Raw genomic sequence first — 17,068 nt, 5'->3', positions numbered from 1 at the left:
AATTGTATGGTGGTTCTATTTTTAATTTTTGAAGAACATCCATACTGTTTTCCATAGTGGCTACACCAATTTACATTTCCACTAACAATGCACAAGGGTTCCCTTTTCTCCACATCTTTGCCAGCATTTGTTATTTCTTGTCTTTTTGATAAGACCTATTCTGACAGGTTTGAGGTGATATCTCATTGTGGTTTTTTTTCTCTCTATGCTTTGGTTAATAGCAACTTATAATACATGGTGGCTGTAAGAATTTATAACTCCAAAATCACAGCCTATCATTTTATATTATTTCATTTTGATCACAGCACTTACTAGCCACCTGATACATTCTTCTTCTTCTTTTTTTTTAATTGGAGTAGGTATAGTTGAATTACAATGTTGTGCTAATTTCTGCTGTATGGCAGTGACTCAGTTATACACATATATACCCTTTTTTATACTCTTTTGCATTATGGCATATCCTAGGAGATTGGATATAGTTCCCTGTGCTATACAGTAGGACCTTGTTGTTTATCTATTCTAAATGTAATAGTTTGCATCAACTAACCCCAAACTCCCAGTCCATCCCTCTCCCCACCCCTGACCTTGGCAACCACAGGTCTGTGAGTCTGTTTCTGTTTTGTAGATAGGTTCATTTGTGCCATATTTTAGATTTCATATACAAGTGATATCATATGGTATTTGTCTTTCTCTTTCTGACTGACTCCTCTTAGTATGATAATCTGTAGTTGCATCCATGTTGCTGCCAAATGGCATTATTTTGTTCTTTTTTATGGCTGAGTAGTATTCCATTGTATATATGTATCACATCTTTATCCATTCATCTGTCAGTGGACATTTAGGTTGTTTCCACGTCTTGGCTATTGTGAATAGTACTGCTATGAACATAGGAGTGCATGTATCTTTTTGAATTATAGTTTTGTTCAGATATATGCCCAGGCGTGGGATTGCTGGATCATATGGTAATTCTATTTTTAGTTTTCCGAGGAACCTCCATACTGTTTTCCATAGTGACTGCACCAACTTACATTCCCACCAACAGTATAGGAGGGTTCCCTTCTCTCCACACCCTCTCCAACATTTGTTATTTGTAGACTTTTTTTTTTTAAATTTAATTAATTAATTTATTTATTTATGGCTGTGTTGGGTCTTCATTTCTGTGCGAGGGCTTTCTCTAGTTGCGGCAAGTGGGGGCCACTCTTCATCGCGGTGCGCGGGCCTCTCATTATCGCGGCCTCTCTTGTTGCGGAGCACAGGCTCCAGACACGCAGGCTCAGTAATTGTGGCTCACGGGCCTAGTTGCTCCACGGCATGTGGGATCTTCCCAGACCAGGGTTTGAACCCGTGTCCCCTGCATTGGCAGGCAGATTCTCAACCACTGCACCACCAGGGAAGTCCTGTAGACTTTTTAATGATGGCCATTCTGACCAGTGTGAGATGGTACCTCATTGTAGTTTTGATTTCTCATTGTGATTTTGATTTGCATTTCCCTGATGATTAGTGATGTTGAGCATCTCTACATTTGACTGTTGGCTGTCAGTACGATTTCTTTGGAAAAGTGTCTATTCAGGTCCTCTGCTAATTTTTAATTGGATTGTTTGGGGTTTTTTGATAATGAGTTACATGAGTTCTTTATATATTTTGGGTATTAACCCCTTACTAGATTTGCAAATATCCTCTCCCATTCAGTAGATTGCCTTTTTGTTTCACTGATGGTTTCCATCGCTGTGCAGAAGCTTTTTAGTTTGATGTAGTCCCATTTGTTTATTTTTGGTTTCATTGCCTTGCCTGTGGAGTCAGATCCAAAAAAATATTGCTAAGACTGTTGTCAGGGAAGTTACTGCCTATGTTTTCTTCTAGGAGTTTTGTGGTTTTCAGGTCTTATGTTCAAGTCTTTAATCCATTTTGAGTTGACTTTTGTAGATGGTGTAAGCTAGTGGTCCAGTTTCATTCTTTTGCATGTAGCTGTCTAGTTTTCCCAGCACCATTTGTTGATGAGACTGTCTTTTCCACATTGTATATATTCTTGCCTCCTTTGTCATAGATTAATTGACCATATAAATATGGATTTATTTCTGGGCTCTCTGTTCTGTTGATCTGTGTCTGTTTTTGTGCTATTACCATACAATTTTGATTACTGTAGACTTGTAGTGTAGTTTAAAATCAGGGAGTGTTATACCTTCAGCTTTGTTCTTCTTTCTCCTAATCAGTTTGGCTATTCAGGGTCCTTTGCAGCTCTGTACAAATTTTTGGATTATTCTAGTTTTATGAAAAATGTCATGGGTATTTTGATAAGGATTGCATTGAATCTGTAGATTTCTTTGGGTAGTATGGACATTTTTTTTTGAATTTTTTGTGTTTTTAAAATTTATTTATTCATTTATTTTTGGCTGTGTTGGGTCTTCGTTTCTGTGCGAGGACTTTCTCTAGTTGCGGCAAGTGGGGGCCACTCTTCATCGCGGTGCGCGGGCCTCTCATTTTCGTGGCCTCTCTTGCTGCGGAGCACAGGCTCCGGACGCGCAGGCTCAGTAATTGTGGCTCACAGGCCTAGTTGCTCCACGGCATGTGGGATCTTCCCAGACCATGGCTCGAACCCGTGTCCCCTGCATTGGCAGGCAGATTCTCAACCATTGCGCCACCAGGGAAGCCCTTTTTTTTAAGTTTTGAATTTTATTTATTATTTTATACAGCAGGTTCTTATTAGTTGACCATTTAATACATATTAGTGTATACATGTCAATCCCAATCTCCCAATTCATCACACCACCACCCCCATCACCACTTTCCCTCCTTGGTGTCCAGTATGGACATTTTAACAATACTAAATCTTCCAATCTATGAGCATGGTGTATTTTTGCATGTTTGTGTCATCTTTAATTTCTTTCATCAATACCTTGTAGTTTTCCAAGTACAAGTTTTTTACCTTCTTGGTTAGATTTTTTCTAGGTATTTTATTCTTTTTGATGCTATTGTAAATGGATTGTTTTCTTAATTTCTCTTTCTAATAGTTCATTATTAATGTATATAAACGCAACAGATTTTTGTTAATTTTGTATCCTGCAGCATTACTAAATTCATTTATTAGTTCTGACAGTTTTTTGGTGGAGTCTTTAGGGTTTTCTCCATAAAGTATCATGTCATCTGCAAAGTCAGTTTTACTTCTCCTTTCCAATTTGGGTATCTTTTATTTCTTTTTCTTACCTAGTTGCTGTGGCTAGGATTTCCAATACTATGTTGAATAAAAGTGGCAGAAGTGTGCATCCGTGTCTTGTTCCTGATTTTAGAGGAAATGCTTTCAGCTTTTCACCACTGAATATGATGTTAGCTGTGGGTTTATCGTATATGCCTTTGTTATGTTGAGATACATTCCCTCTGTACCCGCTTTGTCAACCCATCCTTGCATCCCTGGAATAAATTCTACGTGATTATAGTGTATGTTCCTTTTAATGTATTGTTGGATTCAGTTTGCTAATAATTTGTCAAGGATTTTTTCATCTGTGTTTATCAGGCATATTAGCCTGTACATTTCTTTTTTTGTGGTGTTTCTGTCTGGTTTCAGTATCAAGGTTATGCTGGCCTCATAAAATGAGTTTGGAAGTGTTTCCGCCTCTTCAGTTTTTTGGAATATGTTTGAGAAGGATAGGTATTAAATCTCCTTTAAATATTTTGTAGAATTTACCAGTGAAGCTCTCTGGTCCTGGTCTTTTGTTTTTGGGGAGTTTTTTGATTACTGATTCAATCACATTACTAGTAATTGATCTATTTACATTTTCTGTTCCTTCATGATTCAGTTTTAGAAGATTGTGTGTTTCTAGGAATTTATGCATTTCTTCTAGGTTATCTGACTTGTTGGTGTATAATTGTTCGTAGTAGTCTCTTATGATACTTTGTATTTCTGTAGTGTCAGTTATAACTTCTCTTTCATTTCTGATTTTATTTGGGCCCCTTCTCTTTTTTTCTTATTGAGTCTGGCTAAAGGTTTGTTATTTTTGTTTATCTTTTCACAGAACCAGCTCTCAGTTTCATTGATCTTTTTTTTTTTGTCTCCATTTCATTTATTCAGTACTTCTCATCTGACTTTTATTATTTCCTTCCTTCTTTGTTGGAAGTTTTTTCCTTTCAGCATATTTGAACATCATGCCATTTCCTTCTGGACCACAAAGTTTCTGCTGAAAAATCAGCTGATATTCTTATGGGGATTCCCTTGTCTGTAATTAGTTGTTTTTCTCTTGCTGCTTAAGATTCCCTCTTTACCTTTGACTTTTGACATTTTAATTATAATGTGTCTTGGCATGAACCTCCTTGGGTTCATTTTGTTTGGGACTCTTTGTGCTTGCTGGACCTGAATGTCTGTTTCCTTCACCAGGTTAGGGACATTTTTTAGCCATTATTTCTTCAGATAAGTTTTCTGCCCCTTTCTTTCTCTTTGTCCTCCTTCTGGGACCCCTATAATGTGGATGTTAGTGCCCCTTTCTCTCTCTTCTGTGACCCCTTAACACTGATGATAGTACACTTGATGTTGTCCCACAGTTCCCTTAAACTGTCCTCATATTTTAAAAATATTTTTTCTCTTTGCTGTTTTGTTGGGGTGATTTCTACTACCTTGTCTTCCAGGTCACTGATCTGTTCTTTTCTATCATCTAGTCTGCTGTTGATTCCCTCTAGTGTATTTTTCAGTTCAGTTATTATATTCTTCAGCTGTGTGAGTTCTGTTTAGAACTTTCTTTTATTTTCTATCTCTTTCTTGAGTTTCTCACTGTGTTCGTTCATTCATCTCCCAAGTTTGGTGAGCATCTTTATGACTATGACTTTGAATTCTTTATCAGATAAATCACTTACATCTGTTTCATTAAATATTTTTTCTGGGGTTTTATCTTGTTCCTTCATTTGGAACATGTTCCTCTGCTTCCTCATTTTGCTTGACTCTCCGTGTTTGTTTCTGTGTATTATGCAAAACAGTTATTGCCCCGTCTTGAAGGAGTGGCCCTGTGTGGGAGAAGAACTGTATTTTTAACTTTTTCCTAGTTCTTGGTTGTCTTATAAACTCCCTCTCTCTGTTTGTTTCACTCCCATGGAGTCTAGAAATGCAGTCCCACCCCCATCTGCCTGAGCCTGGTGCTCAAGGAGTGTCCCCTGTGTGGGCTGCATGCGACTGTGGCCTCCGGTCGTGTCCTGCGCATGGCATGAGGTGGGGTAGGCGCAGCTGCTCGTTGTGCATGTCTGTCAGTGCTGCACACAGCCAGTGCAGGGCAGTGGGGTAGGGGGTACTCACCTGCCACCACTGTTAGCAACTTAGAGTGAGAGTGCAAAAAACGGCACCCACCAGTGCCATCAAGGTAGAGGGAATTGGTAAAAATGGCATCTGCCAGCATTCTGTCCCCAGAGAGAGTCCCAGCCAACTTCTGCCTCTCTGGTAGATGCTTTAAGATTAGCAAGTGAATCTCCTTCACATATGATCTGGGCTCTTTACAAACTGCTACTTGTTGCTTAAGAAAGAGATGTGGGCAGGAAATATAAATTTTTGCGATGATAATGTTAAAACCAGAATTAGTGAATATATTTATCCAAAGCTTTATGTAGAGTGAAAGAGAACTTGTGGGTGAATCCAGGGATTTGTAGAAGAGCTCTTTGAATATGGAAAAATAGATAAGGACCAGGTCAGTAGTAGGAGAAGTAAGTGTTAAAGTCTTGGAAACCACCGGTAAGGAAAAGAACATTTCAAGGAGGGAGTGCTTATGCATTCGTGACAAGAAACACTAAAGTGCCATTGAATTGGTAACTGAGAGCTGTTGGTGACCTTAGCAAGAGTCATTTCAATGGTGTCCTGAGACTCAGAGGCAGATTGCAGTGCATTAAGGAGTGAGTGGGAGGTTTTAAAGTAGAGACAATTTTCTGGAAGGTTTGCCGGTGAAGGAAAAGAAGAGGATGGGAGCTAGAAGGGACCGTAGATGCAAAGGAGGGATGATGATGATTTTAATAATTAAAGCAGTTTGAGCACAATTATATACAAAGGGGAAGATGTGGAAGGTACAAGGGGAGGCTGCAGTTTGAGAGGGTGGAAGCTGATGGCTTGGTGGTGACTCATGAACTGATGTATGCTTGGCTGTTTTGTGTGTAGGAGTGGCAATACTGCAGAGGAGCATCCGACTTTATGCCCCCTTCTATTCGTCCGACATCCTCATTGCCTCCCCTCTGGGCTTGAGGACCATCATTGGTGGAGAAGGAGAGAAGAAGAGAGATTTTGACTTTCTGTCTTCTATTGAGCTTCTCATCATTGATCAAGCTGACATTTACCTGATGCAGAACTGGGAGCATGTCTTGGTAATGCTGGTCATTCACACTTAGAGACTAGAAGCTCAGTGGTTTGAGTCTGAAATGGTTATTAAAGTCCAGATTAAAACTCAGCTTGGAAATGGAAATATTCCACATTTTCCAGTTTGAAAATGGGAAATGTTGTCCCCTCTTCTACCCACAAGTTGGTCAGTAAAGTATCCAGAAAGATAAAAATTCTTGTCAACATTTTCAAATCTCCAGAAAAGATTTCTTCCCCTTAAAAGTTGCTTCTAGTAATAGACCAGTTTAGTGTGGTTGGTTGGTTGGTTGAAATTCCTCCTCACCAGGAATGTTTTTATCTAAAATAGTTCCTCCTATTTATGCTTGTTCTCTTTTGTTTGGTCTTCAGTGGAGATGGAAAAACATTGCTCATGATTTCTTAATTTTTGATGTTTTACAGAGAAATGTAAGATGTTTTTGTCCCCTTACTGTAATTTGTGCTATAAGTTTTTTTCTCCCTCTCAACATACTCTGCAATGTTTTGGGGTTTAGGATTGTGCTTTGGAACAATCCTCATCACAGAACTATAGGTTTATTTTTATAAGGCATGTGAGAATTTACCTTTTCTACAACCCCAGGACTTGGAGTAAGTTCAGGACAAATAAAGGGGAGTACTTATTTATAAAGTAGGGAATAAACTTATAGTACTTGTGACCCTTCAATATACATTACAAGGTAAAAATATGATTAAAATAGAAAAGGCATGTCGATGGTTGAGTCATCTTTATTTTGAGCAAAAGGCACATGTAGTCACTCAGGGAATTTTCTAACGTTTTGGGAACCAAGTCACGGAAGGACAGCAGCTCTGTTTTCCATGGCATTTCCCTTCTTGTCCAAGTCTGGAACTGAGTTGCTTATAGAGTGACCAGAGTGGCATTTCAGAATTTCCTTTAAAAGAAATATTCTGTATAGGTAGCATCTTGATCCTTTTTGAAAGATCCACGAGGTGGCCAGTTTGAGCTTTTCTTCTTGTTCGCTTGACTATGGGCAAGTCACTCACCCATCTGAGCCTCAGTTTTCTTGTTGTAATTTGGGAGATGATAGTATGTACTTCATGGGGTTAAATAAGATGGTGGGCTTATAGAAAGGTTAGCAATGCCTAACAGGTAAGTGTTCAATAAGTATTAATGGAGTATTATTTCTGCTCAAAGCATTTGATGAACCACATGAACCTACTGCCCTTGGACTCACATGGGGTGGACTTTTCTCGAGTGCGCATGTGGAGCCTCAATAATTGGTCCAAGTACTATCGTCAGACACTGCTGTTTGGGGCCCTGCAGGATGCCCAGATCAACTCTGTGTTCAACAAGTACTGTGTCAATGTGCAAGGCCAGGTGGGTTCTCCTTCTTTCTCTGAATTTTCATGAAGTATTGTGTATTGTTTGGGTCATGAGGCAGAAGGAGAGGATAGCATTTGGTCAACAATGGGAATAGCTCACTTCCTAATGTTCTCACTGACTCCTGGCAGGTGGCTGTGAGGAACGTCCCGATGACAGGCTCCATCAGTCATGTCCTGGTGCAGCTCCCACATGTCTTCCAGAGGATGGAAGCTGAAAACCTAGCTTCAGTGATTGATGCCAGGTACCCTCCCCTGTCCCATTGGACCCCTGGGGGTCACAGAGAGGGATTTTACTTGGGCATTCAAATTTAGAATTGTATTCCTTGTTGGCTTTATTAGTTACCATTTACGAAATGAAATGAGATAATTGAATCCAATCATGCCATTGACAGAGGAGGACGCTGAAGGCCAGAGAAATGGTGTCTTGTCCTAGTTCCAATAGTGGCAGGGTTAGTAAATCAGGGGTACTTTCCCCTAGACTGTGGCATTTTTAAATTACATTAATTTTTTAATGCCGCATGTCAACAACTTAATTCTAAGCCCTTCAGGGCAAGAACAGTTTTCCTAATTCTCTATGTAATTTTCCCCTGTCTTCTCATTGTGTTTAGTCAGGGGACCCATGGTAGCAGAATGGTGCTTAACACATGGTAGGTGTTCAGTAATTATTTGTTGACTGACTGATTGACAACTGAATGAATGAATGTTACAGTTATGTACTTCCTAGAATAATTCTCTGGGATATACCAGCATCACATCTATTCTTTATGATGAATAGTGTTAGCACTTACTTTTTAATGCGCTTAACAAGTTTTATCCTTACATAATCTCTTTGCAATGAGGTAGGCCAAACTGGCCTCTTAGGGGAGGTAGAAGGAGATTGTGACTTGCCCAGGGTCATGCAGTTGGCAGTGACACTATGGCTCACCTCTAGACCACTGACTTTGCCCTTTGCCTTTCCAAATCAGGTTTAACTTTTTCGTCAACAAGATTTTGCCTCAGTATCGTGATGCAGTCATGTCTCACACGCTTATCTATGTCCCCTCCTACTTTGACTTTGTGCGTCTCCGAAATTACTTCAAGAAGGAGGAACTGAATTTCACTCATATCTGCGAGTACACCCAGAAGTCTGGTGTCTCCAGGGCCAGACACTTCTTCCTTCAAGGAGAGAAGCAGTTCCTGCTCCTCACAGAGCGCTTCCATTTCTACAAAAGGTAACGTAGGGCCAGGTTTCAAGTGTCCTCTCTGGAGGGCCTGCTTCCAAGTGCATGGTGGGCTTTGCTGTGTTATAAGGTCCTCCCTTGCTTCACCTCCTGCAGACAAGCCAGAGTTTGGGGGGCTGGACAGACTTTTCTTGATTGGTTGGTTGGTTTTCTTCCAAAATGGGCATTGTTGGAAAAGGTGGTAGAAACGAATGAGTGACTACAGCATAACCTGTATATAGATCTGGAGTGGGTCCATACTTAGGGTACCTCCTGTAGCTGTGGGTGTACCCCTCAAGAAAGACATTACAGAGCTGAGCAGCTCTCGACAGGGACAACTCAGCTGAATACAGGAAAGGGAGGAACCTGTCGTAGAAGCACAGATGAAACATTCGGGACTGTGTGGTCTGTGGAGATGGAAGTTGAGTACAGTGTCAGTGTTCAGAAAGTTCTCCTTTGTCCTGAGGCAGTGCACACACACTTCTGCACCGAGGAGAACCAGGACTAAGGGGCTCCTTGAAGTTTATGAGAAGCAAAAGGTGAGGGGCTTAGAGTTGAATATCTAAGGACTTCAGGGTTTGCTTAGCTTCCCCACCATGTGACTTTGACAAAATAAGTTGGATTGGCCTTTTTTTTCTTTTCTTTTTTTTTTTTTTTTTAATTCTAATTAGATTGTTAGTAATATTGAGCCTTCTGTTACTATTTGGGATAGTTGCAGCCCTTTGTGCCCCCAGAGTTTGGTTATTTTATTGTTTTGCTAATTCTCTCTGCTGCCAAATGTAAAAGCCCCTTTTAAGCTCTTACCTAGAGAGACTGGAAATTGCATCCTATAACCTTTTCTTTCCTGATTCACAATAATGTCCAGTGAGTTTAAGTTCTGACTTTACTGTTTTATTAATTCTCAGTCATAAGCTAATGAGGAGCACGTTTCCTCAGAGAATCCCTAACATCTAAGCCTGAAATCCTCTAGGCTTTGGAACATATTAGATGATGCACCTTGGCATTGCATTGCCTTTTAGTTTATGCTGATATTAGGATGGTGTTCCTCCGAAATGTTCTCCTTACCAGGACGGGGAGGGAGGGATCCAGCAGCCTGCCGGAGCGAAGCAGGCTGGCATGACATGACTTCTTTGGGTATTCTGCTGCCTAGATGATCTGCTAGTGGAGAGTTGAGGAATGACTACATTTGCGTTTGCTGGGCTTCATCTTGGCTACCCAGACAAGGCTGTTTGGCCCAAGAGTGTTAACGAATGCCTTCTTGCTGGCATCATCATTTGCTTTGTTCCAGTGAGTTGTTGTTTTCATTCATGTTGGAAATGGTATTTTGGGGGAGTTTGCACTCCGCACGTCTAAAGAGCCCTTAGTTTTCCAAAAGCTTGATACATCAAAGCAAGTCCTTTAAATGAAGTGGATGGATTGGAAAACTTGCCAGCATGATTGTCTGTAGCAAGTGTGAACTAAGCTGGGATGAGGACTGCTCTCAAGTAGCAGCTTTTCAAGGAGAGGCCATGATGTCAAAGGAGCCCTTTCTCTTAAGTAGGCAGGACAGTCTCCTGTCTTACACTGTTCATTTATTGACCAAGCTGTTTTGTCCCCAAAGTCACTATAAAGAGAAACCTAACACGTGCCATTTGCTTTATACCCTGGACCAGGTTAGTGGGTGTTTGAGTTGAATGGAGATAATCTGCAACTGCCAAATATCTCAAGGTTCCCAGCTATAGATTTTTTTGCTTGAGAGGTCACCAAGGTGATGATGGGTATTTTGATCTGCAGTGTCTTTGTGATTTGATTTTTTCATTTGACCTTGGGAAAAGTACATGTATTTTAAACTTTAGTATCCAGCTTTAAAATTCTGTATTTATATTCTCTATGGAAGTAGGCAGTGTTAGACATATTGCAGTTCGTTTGTGAGCTAGCAAAAAACTTTCAACCTGAGGATTTGTTTTCTTTGGGGAGGTGAAACCAGTAGAATCTTAGGATGGGGTGGGCATTTGGTCATGATGGCCCTCCTGAGGGGAGGACAGTTCACAGTTCTTTCTCTGAGCATTATAGTGGGTTAGCACAGGAAGGAGGATTCTTAAGCAGGGGGCAATCAGAAACTCTAGAGGTAAGATTTCTGGAGGAGGGAAACGCTAGTGGGGTGTTTCTGAGTGCTCCCTGCCCCAGGGAGAACCCCAGTTGTAGAAGTAACAGACCTGGTCTTTATAGACCGTATGCAGGAGCCAGCCTTGCAAGTCAGTTGTGGGTGCCTCATTTATCTTTAACAGTTGTCAGGTAACAGACATCTGGAATGTCCTTAGTTTTAGGTCCTGTCACAGTGTTATGCCATATTTGTAGGGGTCACTGAAGACCCAAAGCACATACAGGAGAGGAGGAAGGCAGGGGAAGAGGTGCAGAAGATCATGGGAATTGGTACTAACTGCCCCTCTGAAGAGGTTCTGGTCACGTTCTCTTATTTCCAAGAGATGCCTAGTCTCTACTGTGGACGAATTGGTACTAAGAGAGATTTTCTTGGTTTTTAAATATAATACCTATTGGAATTGGTTTTGTTGTTTTATTTTGCTTTAAAAGTTCTCTCATTATAAGAGTATTACACAATTATTGTAGAGAACCTAGAAAATCTAGGTTAAAAAAATGGGATCACTTATAATCTTACTGATATAAATACCCATTTTGGTGTATTTCTTACCTGTCTTTTTAATGTAAAAAACATGTGCACATGCACACACACACAGACACAGGCATTTTAAAAAGGATACCAAAATTGGGATCACAATGTACACATTGGGATTTTTTTTCTTTTATCTTTAATGTTTTATGTGCTTATTGAAAAAAAGCTTAAATAAGTTAGCATTTTGGTATATATTTGTATGTTATGGATGTATTTTTAAGTTAATATATATATAGTTCTACTGTATCCTGCCCCCGCTCCAACTTTTTATTTGGGAAGATTTCATTTCAAAAGACATTGTAAGACTATCCCAGTGAACATCTCTAACTCCTTCCATTTAGATTTCACCAGCTGTTAGCATTTTGCCACATTCTCATGCACCCACATTCTCTGTCTCTCCTTCTCTCTTTCCACTCACATCTCTTATTTTTTCTTCCTGAACCATTTGAGAGTAAATTACGGGAGGCTTCATGACACTTAACTCCTAAATCTTTCAGCCTGTAGAGCCTAAAAACAACATTCTTTTATCTAACCACAACACCATTAACATACCACTTGACATTACTGCAGTAATACCGTCTAATATTTAGTCTGTATGCAAATTTTCCTAGTTGTTCCCAAAATGACTATTACAGCTGTTTCTCACCCCCCGCCCCCAAATCCAGGACTTAGTTAAGAATCCTACATTGCATTTGTTTGACATGTGTCTTAGTCTATTTTAGCAGTTCTCAAGCAGGAGCAGTTTTGCTCCCCAAGGGACATTTGGAAATATCTGGAGACATTTTTGGTTGGTACAGTTGGAGGGTTATTCTAGTGATCTAGTGGTTCAAGCGGGTCAAGGCCTGGGTGCTGCTAGACGTCCTGCAGTGCACAGGACAGCCCTTACAACAAAGAATTACCTGGCTTAAAATGGCAGTAGTGCCAGGGTTAAGAAACCCTGATCTAGAATAATTCTCTTCCTTTGTTCCTTGTTGTGATACTGATATTTTTTGAAGAGTACAGTCCAATTTCCTGTAGAATGTCCCACATCTGGATTTGTCTGTTTTCTTATTATTTAGATCAGTGTTCCCAAACTTTGCTACATATTAGAATCCCCTTGGGGAACTTTTAAAAATCTGAATGCCCTGGTCATACCCCAGTATCAGTTAAATCATGGTGTTTGGGGATGGGGACCAATTACAGGTATTTAAAAAAAAAAAATAGGTGATTCAGTGAGCATCAGAGTTCGGGGACCAAAGATTTAAACATTATTTTAGTAAGAATTCTACATAGAGGATATTGTGTACTTCCCCCTGCATCTCCTCAAGAGGCCCAGGGTGTCAGTTTATCCCATTTTTGGTGATACTAAATGTAATCACTTGGTCAAGGTAGGTCTGCTAAATCTTTACATTGTAAAAATACCTTTTCTGTGTAATTGTAAGTAATCTTTAAGGTGTGTATAGCATCCTTTTTAATGGTTACATAGTGTTACATTGTATGGGTATATAATTAACCCAGTTTCCTTTTAATGGGCATATTGATTTGTTTTCTGTTATATACAATAATGCCAAGAGCGTCCGTATGCGTAGTTGATGGCATAGTTGCCTAGGCATTTCCTTAGGATAAATTTGGAAAGGAAAACTTATTTGTTCAAAAGCTGTACCCAGTTTAAAATTTGCTGTGTGTTGCCACTCCCATCTTCTCCCCTCCCTGCTAAAATACACACTCAAAATAATTTATACTCCATTAGCCTATTTCTGTAAAACCCTGCTTTTTTCCAGTGACTTGATAGTCAAAATGATACCTCATGGTTTTAATGTCTTTTTCTTGCTTTTCTGTGTTTTTTGTAGTTGTCAGTTGAATGTAGTGCCTGAGTAAGTAGTTGGCCTGGGCACACCTCTTCTGTCAGGCCACTAGTGTGGCAGTTGTGAATCTAGTTAGGATTTGGTTGTTACCATAGTTACCTTCTATTTACCACAGACTGCCAGTTCCTCCAGCAGACAGTGGCCCACTGTGGGGCCCGGAGCTGGAGGGCCTTGTCTCAGCGCCCTGCTCCCCCCTCAGCTTTCGCCACGCCCTGCACTCCTGTGCCGAGGGAGAGCCTCTCCCCACGCTCCTGCCCCTCCCCCAGCAGCAGGCTGCTCCTGCCAGCTCCTCCCCCAGGGCTTGAAGTGGGGCAGGTGTTCTCCTCCTGGTCCGGCTTAGATGCAGGCAGATTCTGTCCATCCTGGGCTTTGGAGCTGGCGCTTTCTCAGGGTTCCTGCACCACCCTCCATGGTGGCCAGCCTCTGCCTTGTTCTATGGGGGGTCTTGGTGGGAAAGAATTCCCTGCTTCTCTGCGGTGGTGGCAAACATCTGCTTACATCAGTGCAGGATCTTGGGCTGAACAAGCTTCATGCCCTTTCCCCAGGACAGACTGCCCTTTTTACTGGATGTAAGTCTTGTGGTGGGGAGGGATGGGGTGAGGGGATTAACGCCCCTCCCTTAGGGCAGACAGTTTTGCTGCTTCTGACTCCACCCCAGCAGTTGACCTTTGCCCCTCTCATTGGCTTCAGGCTTTAGCTTCATATACAACATGACTCTGGGAAGAGAGTGAGTTTTCATGTCTGCACCACCATCGGGGTGTCTCAGGTCTTCTGCCTTGCCTCCAGCCTCTCCAGGGCTCCCAGTGGAGACCTATGGAAAAGACCTCATGACTGTGAAGTAAAGGAGTGTCCGGGAATCCCAGGGATTCTGAACTGTCATGCAAGCCCATAATTGCCCTTTAAGAACTTGTTAAAAGTGTAGCTTTTTTCTTCCTACCCACTTTCTTAGCAGCTGCCCTCTTCCCCACTGTGCTCTGCCAAGGGTGAAGTGGTTCGTATGTCCTGTCTTTCTTCAGACGATCTTGTCACTCTTTGGAATTCAGTCAGTGATGGGCTGAAGCTGGCTCATACCAGCTCTTAAGGTATGGTTGCACATCTCTTCCCAGTTCCAACTTCAGCAACGTGACACTGGTAGCTTGAAATGGAGTATTTACACCACAGAAATTGGCAAATGCTTCAAATCAGCACCTGTCCTCCCCCACTGAGAATCCATTGTTAACACACACCAGGGCACCGCTGAATCAGTTCACTTGGTTGCCCTGTGACATCAGCTATCTAGGCTCAAGAAAAGGAACACTGTTGTAGATTATCTTTTTCTTGTTAGCATGGGAGCAGTATTCTCTTGAGTTTTCTACATAGTAAGCAGAAATGGAACTCTCTATTTGTTTTTGTTTGTTTTGATAACTACTGAGACAGAACTGTGTTTTTTCAACATCATTAGCCATTAGAATTCCTTTATGGAAAGAGGATGTGGAAAGATGAACCAAGTAATGGACTGCAGTTATATTTTGGAAGAGGAGGGTCTCCAGAGAGATCAGGATGAGCCAAGGGATAAAAAGACAAGGAAAACTTATCGTCCATGAATAAAATAAAATTCCCGAGGGAGTCTGACATCAGCCCTGTATGAGAGTCTAACAGGAAAAATCAGAACCTTGTCAACGTATAAAATCTTTGGTCATGGAGCCCAAGAGGGAATGACTGACCTCAACCTGAACTGTAAGACGAGTCCCTAGGGTCTGCACGCCGCCCCCCCCCCCCAACCATGCAGCCCTGTGCAGCAGGGAAAGAAGTGAGGAAGCTGTTGAAATTAATTGCCTTCCCATAATGCCTAATGGGTCCTCGGGCAGGATTTTGTAAATGGGTGAACTTGGGACATCTGCCATGGAGTTAACATGTCTACAGAATGACAAGAAAAGACTAATGGGAGTGCATTTACAGTTTATGCAGTTTATTTTATGTACTGGGTCTGACCTCATCTCCATTATAGAACACTGTTTTGCCTGATTATAATGAGGATAATGTTAAATTGGAAATGCCTGCTTTTCAAATTTTCTGCGACAGATTTCTAATTCTTGTCTACTATTCTTCCCCACCCTACCTCAGGCTGCTCAGATTAGGCTCAAGAAGTGCAAATTCATTTTATCATTATCTTAAGCCAAACATTAGGAATTCAAATATGTTGTCACAAAAAATGAGCCCCTCCAGCTCAAATTAGAGTAACTTTTGGTCTGGGTGTTATTTGTGCCATGGTCTTTCTCCTTGCATGAAACAGCGAGAGTGACTATGTCCCTGTAAAACTCTTTGGTGGCTTTTCCATAAAATTTCTCGTGTAGGCATAGCCTGTCTTTCTCCTTCTAACAGATACACAATAAAAGGCATCAGGAACCTGATTTTCTACGAACTGCCAACATATCCCCACTTCTACAGTGACGTCTGTAACATGCTGCAAGCCAGCACCAGAGGCGAGGAAGCTGCCTGGACCTGCACTGTCCTCTACTCCAAGTACGACGCCCAGAGGTTGGCTGCTGTGGTCGGCGTGGAGCGGGCTGCGCAGATGCTGCCGTCCAAGAAGAACGTCCACCTCTTCATTACTGGAGAGAGATGAGAATTGGTTGGACAGGAAATGGTATTTGGTGTGATATGTCATGCTTGATTCTTTGTCACTTGGACCTGATTCTGATCACTTACACAAAGAAGGGCTGCAACAAGGAAGGAGCACCAGGCAGGTTCTTATCAGATACTTCTTTCTTTTCAGATCATATATACCTGAAAAGTTCAGTGTAAACCAGATTTTGGTAAAACCCATCTTTCAGAGGTCAGAGGAGAGCTCATGGGACTCTGAGAAGTTGATAGAAGGAATCTTCTACTTGTGAATTTTTTTGTACGCCATAAATTCTTTTGTTGTGATTTCACCTCTAATTTATTACACTTGGTAAATTCTTTCAGATTTGCCTGTTTCTACTTGACACCTTCTTAAAGTGAGGCATGCACTTCTTTGCTTGTGAGAACTGGTTATGAGAAATTGGAATACTTCTTGCTGTTGAATATCATCTTAGTTTTGGATCGCACAGGTTTTGCAAAACTGTTATTTTTCCCCAGCCAAACTTTTTTAAACCTTAAATATTCTATTTTAATTCAACCTAGAAGAGCACATTCGTTCACTGATCTTTTTTTAACTCCTAAATGTTTTAGTGAAAATATATACTTAAAAAATCACATTATATAAAATAACATTAATTTGTACTTTATTTCAAGAAATAATTTTGTGAAATTCTTGATGTCGCAAATTCATCTTCAACATCACTGTCTTCATTGCTATAGTCATTTTTTAAGTCATATAACATAAAAAGGAAAAGAAGTTACACTTTTAAAAACATTTTTAGGGAGTTCCCTGGCGGTCCAGTGGTTTGGGCTCGGCGCTTTCACTGCCGAGGCCAAGTTTCAGTTCCTGGTCAGGGAACAAATATCCTGCAAGCTGCGCAGCGCGGCCAAAAAAAAAAAAAAATTGAACTATTCTCAGAAAAATTACAAATTCAGAACCTGAATCATCTGAAAATAAATTGCCGAGTTGCTGGGCCTGTCACTCCTAAAAATCACTCCTGAATTTAGTATGTATTTCATGTAAACAAGGACATTTTTCTATGTAACCTCAAAACAACCGTCAAATCAGGAAATTGCCACT

The 17,068-nt window shown here is 40.9% G+C and overlaps 1 protein-coding gene across 5 annotated transcripts in view; it reads left to right on the top strand.

Annotated features, from left to right (window-relative positions):
• UTP25 (UTP25 small subunit processor component) overlaps window positions 1–16,722 on the top strand; it is a 29,580-nt gene extending 12,858 nt beyond the window's left edge. For 2 of the 5 annotated variants that reach the window (XM_036871917.1, XM_036871899.1), the window contains exons 8-13: window positions 6,119–6,321; window positions 7,485–7,667; window positions 7,802–7,914; window positions 8,281–8,319; window positions 8,638–8,883; window positions 15,748–16,716. In XM_036871917.1, coding sequence (XP_036727812.1) covers window positions 6,119–6,321; window positions 7,485–7,667; window positions 7,802–7,914; window positions 8,281–8,319; window positions 8,638–8,883; window positions 15,748–15,991 — 1,028 coding nt within the window. In that variant the 3' untranslated portion in view covers window positions 15,992–16,716. Of the gene's footprint in view, window positions 1–6,118; window positions 6,322–7,484; window positions 7,668–7,801; window positions 7,915–8,280; window positions 8,320–8,637; window positions 8,884–15,747 lie in introns of all 5 variants that reach the window. The other 3 variants (XM_036871926.1, XM_036871933.1, XM_036871908.1) reach the window with 3 other exon arrangements.
• Window positions 16,723–17,068: the final 346 nt, after the last annotated feature.

This window comes from Balaenoptera musculus, chromosome 1, assembly GCF_009873245.2.
Source record: "Balaenoptera musculus isolate JJ_BM4_2016_0621 chromosome 1, mBalMus1.pri.v3, whole genome shotgun sequence".
In the NCBI taxonomy this organism is placed as follows: domain Eukaryota; kingdom Metazoa; phylum Chordata; class Mammalia; order Artiodactyla; family Balaenopteridae; genus Balaenoptera; species Balaenoptera musculus.
This window is presented reverse-complemented; position numbering and strand designations above follow the sequence as displayed.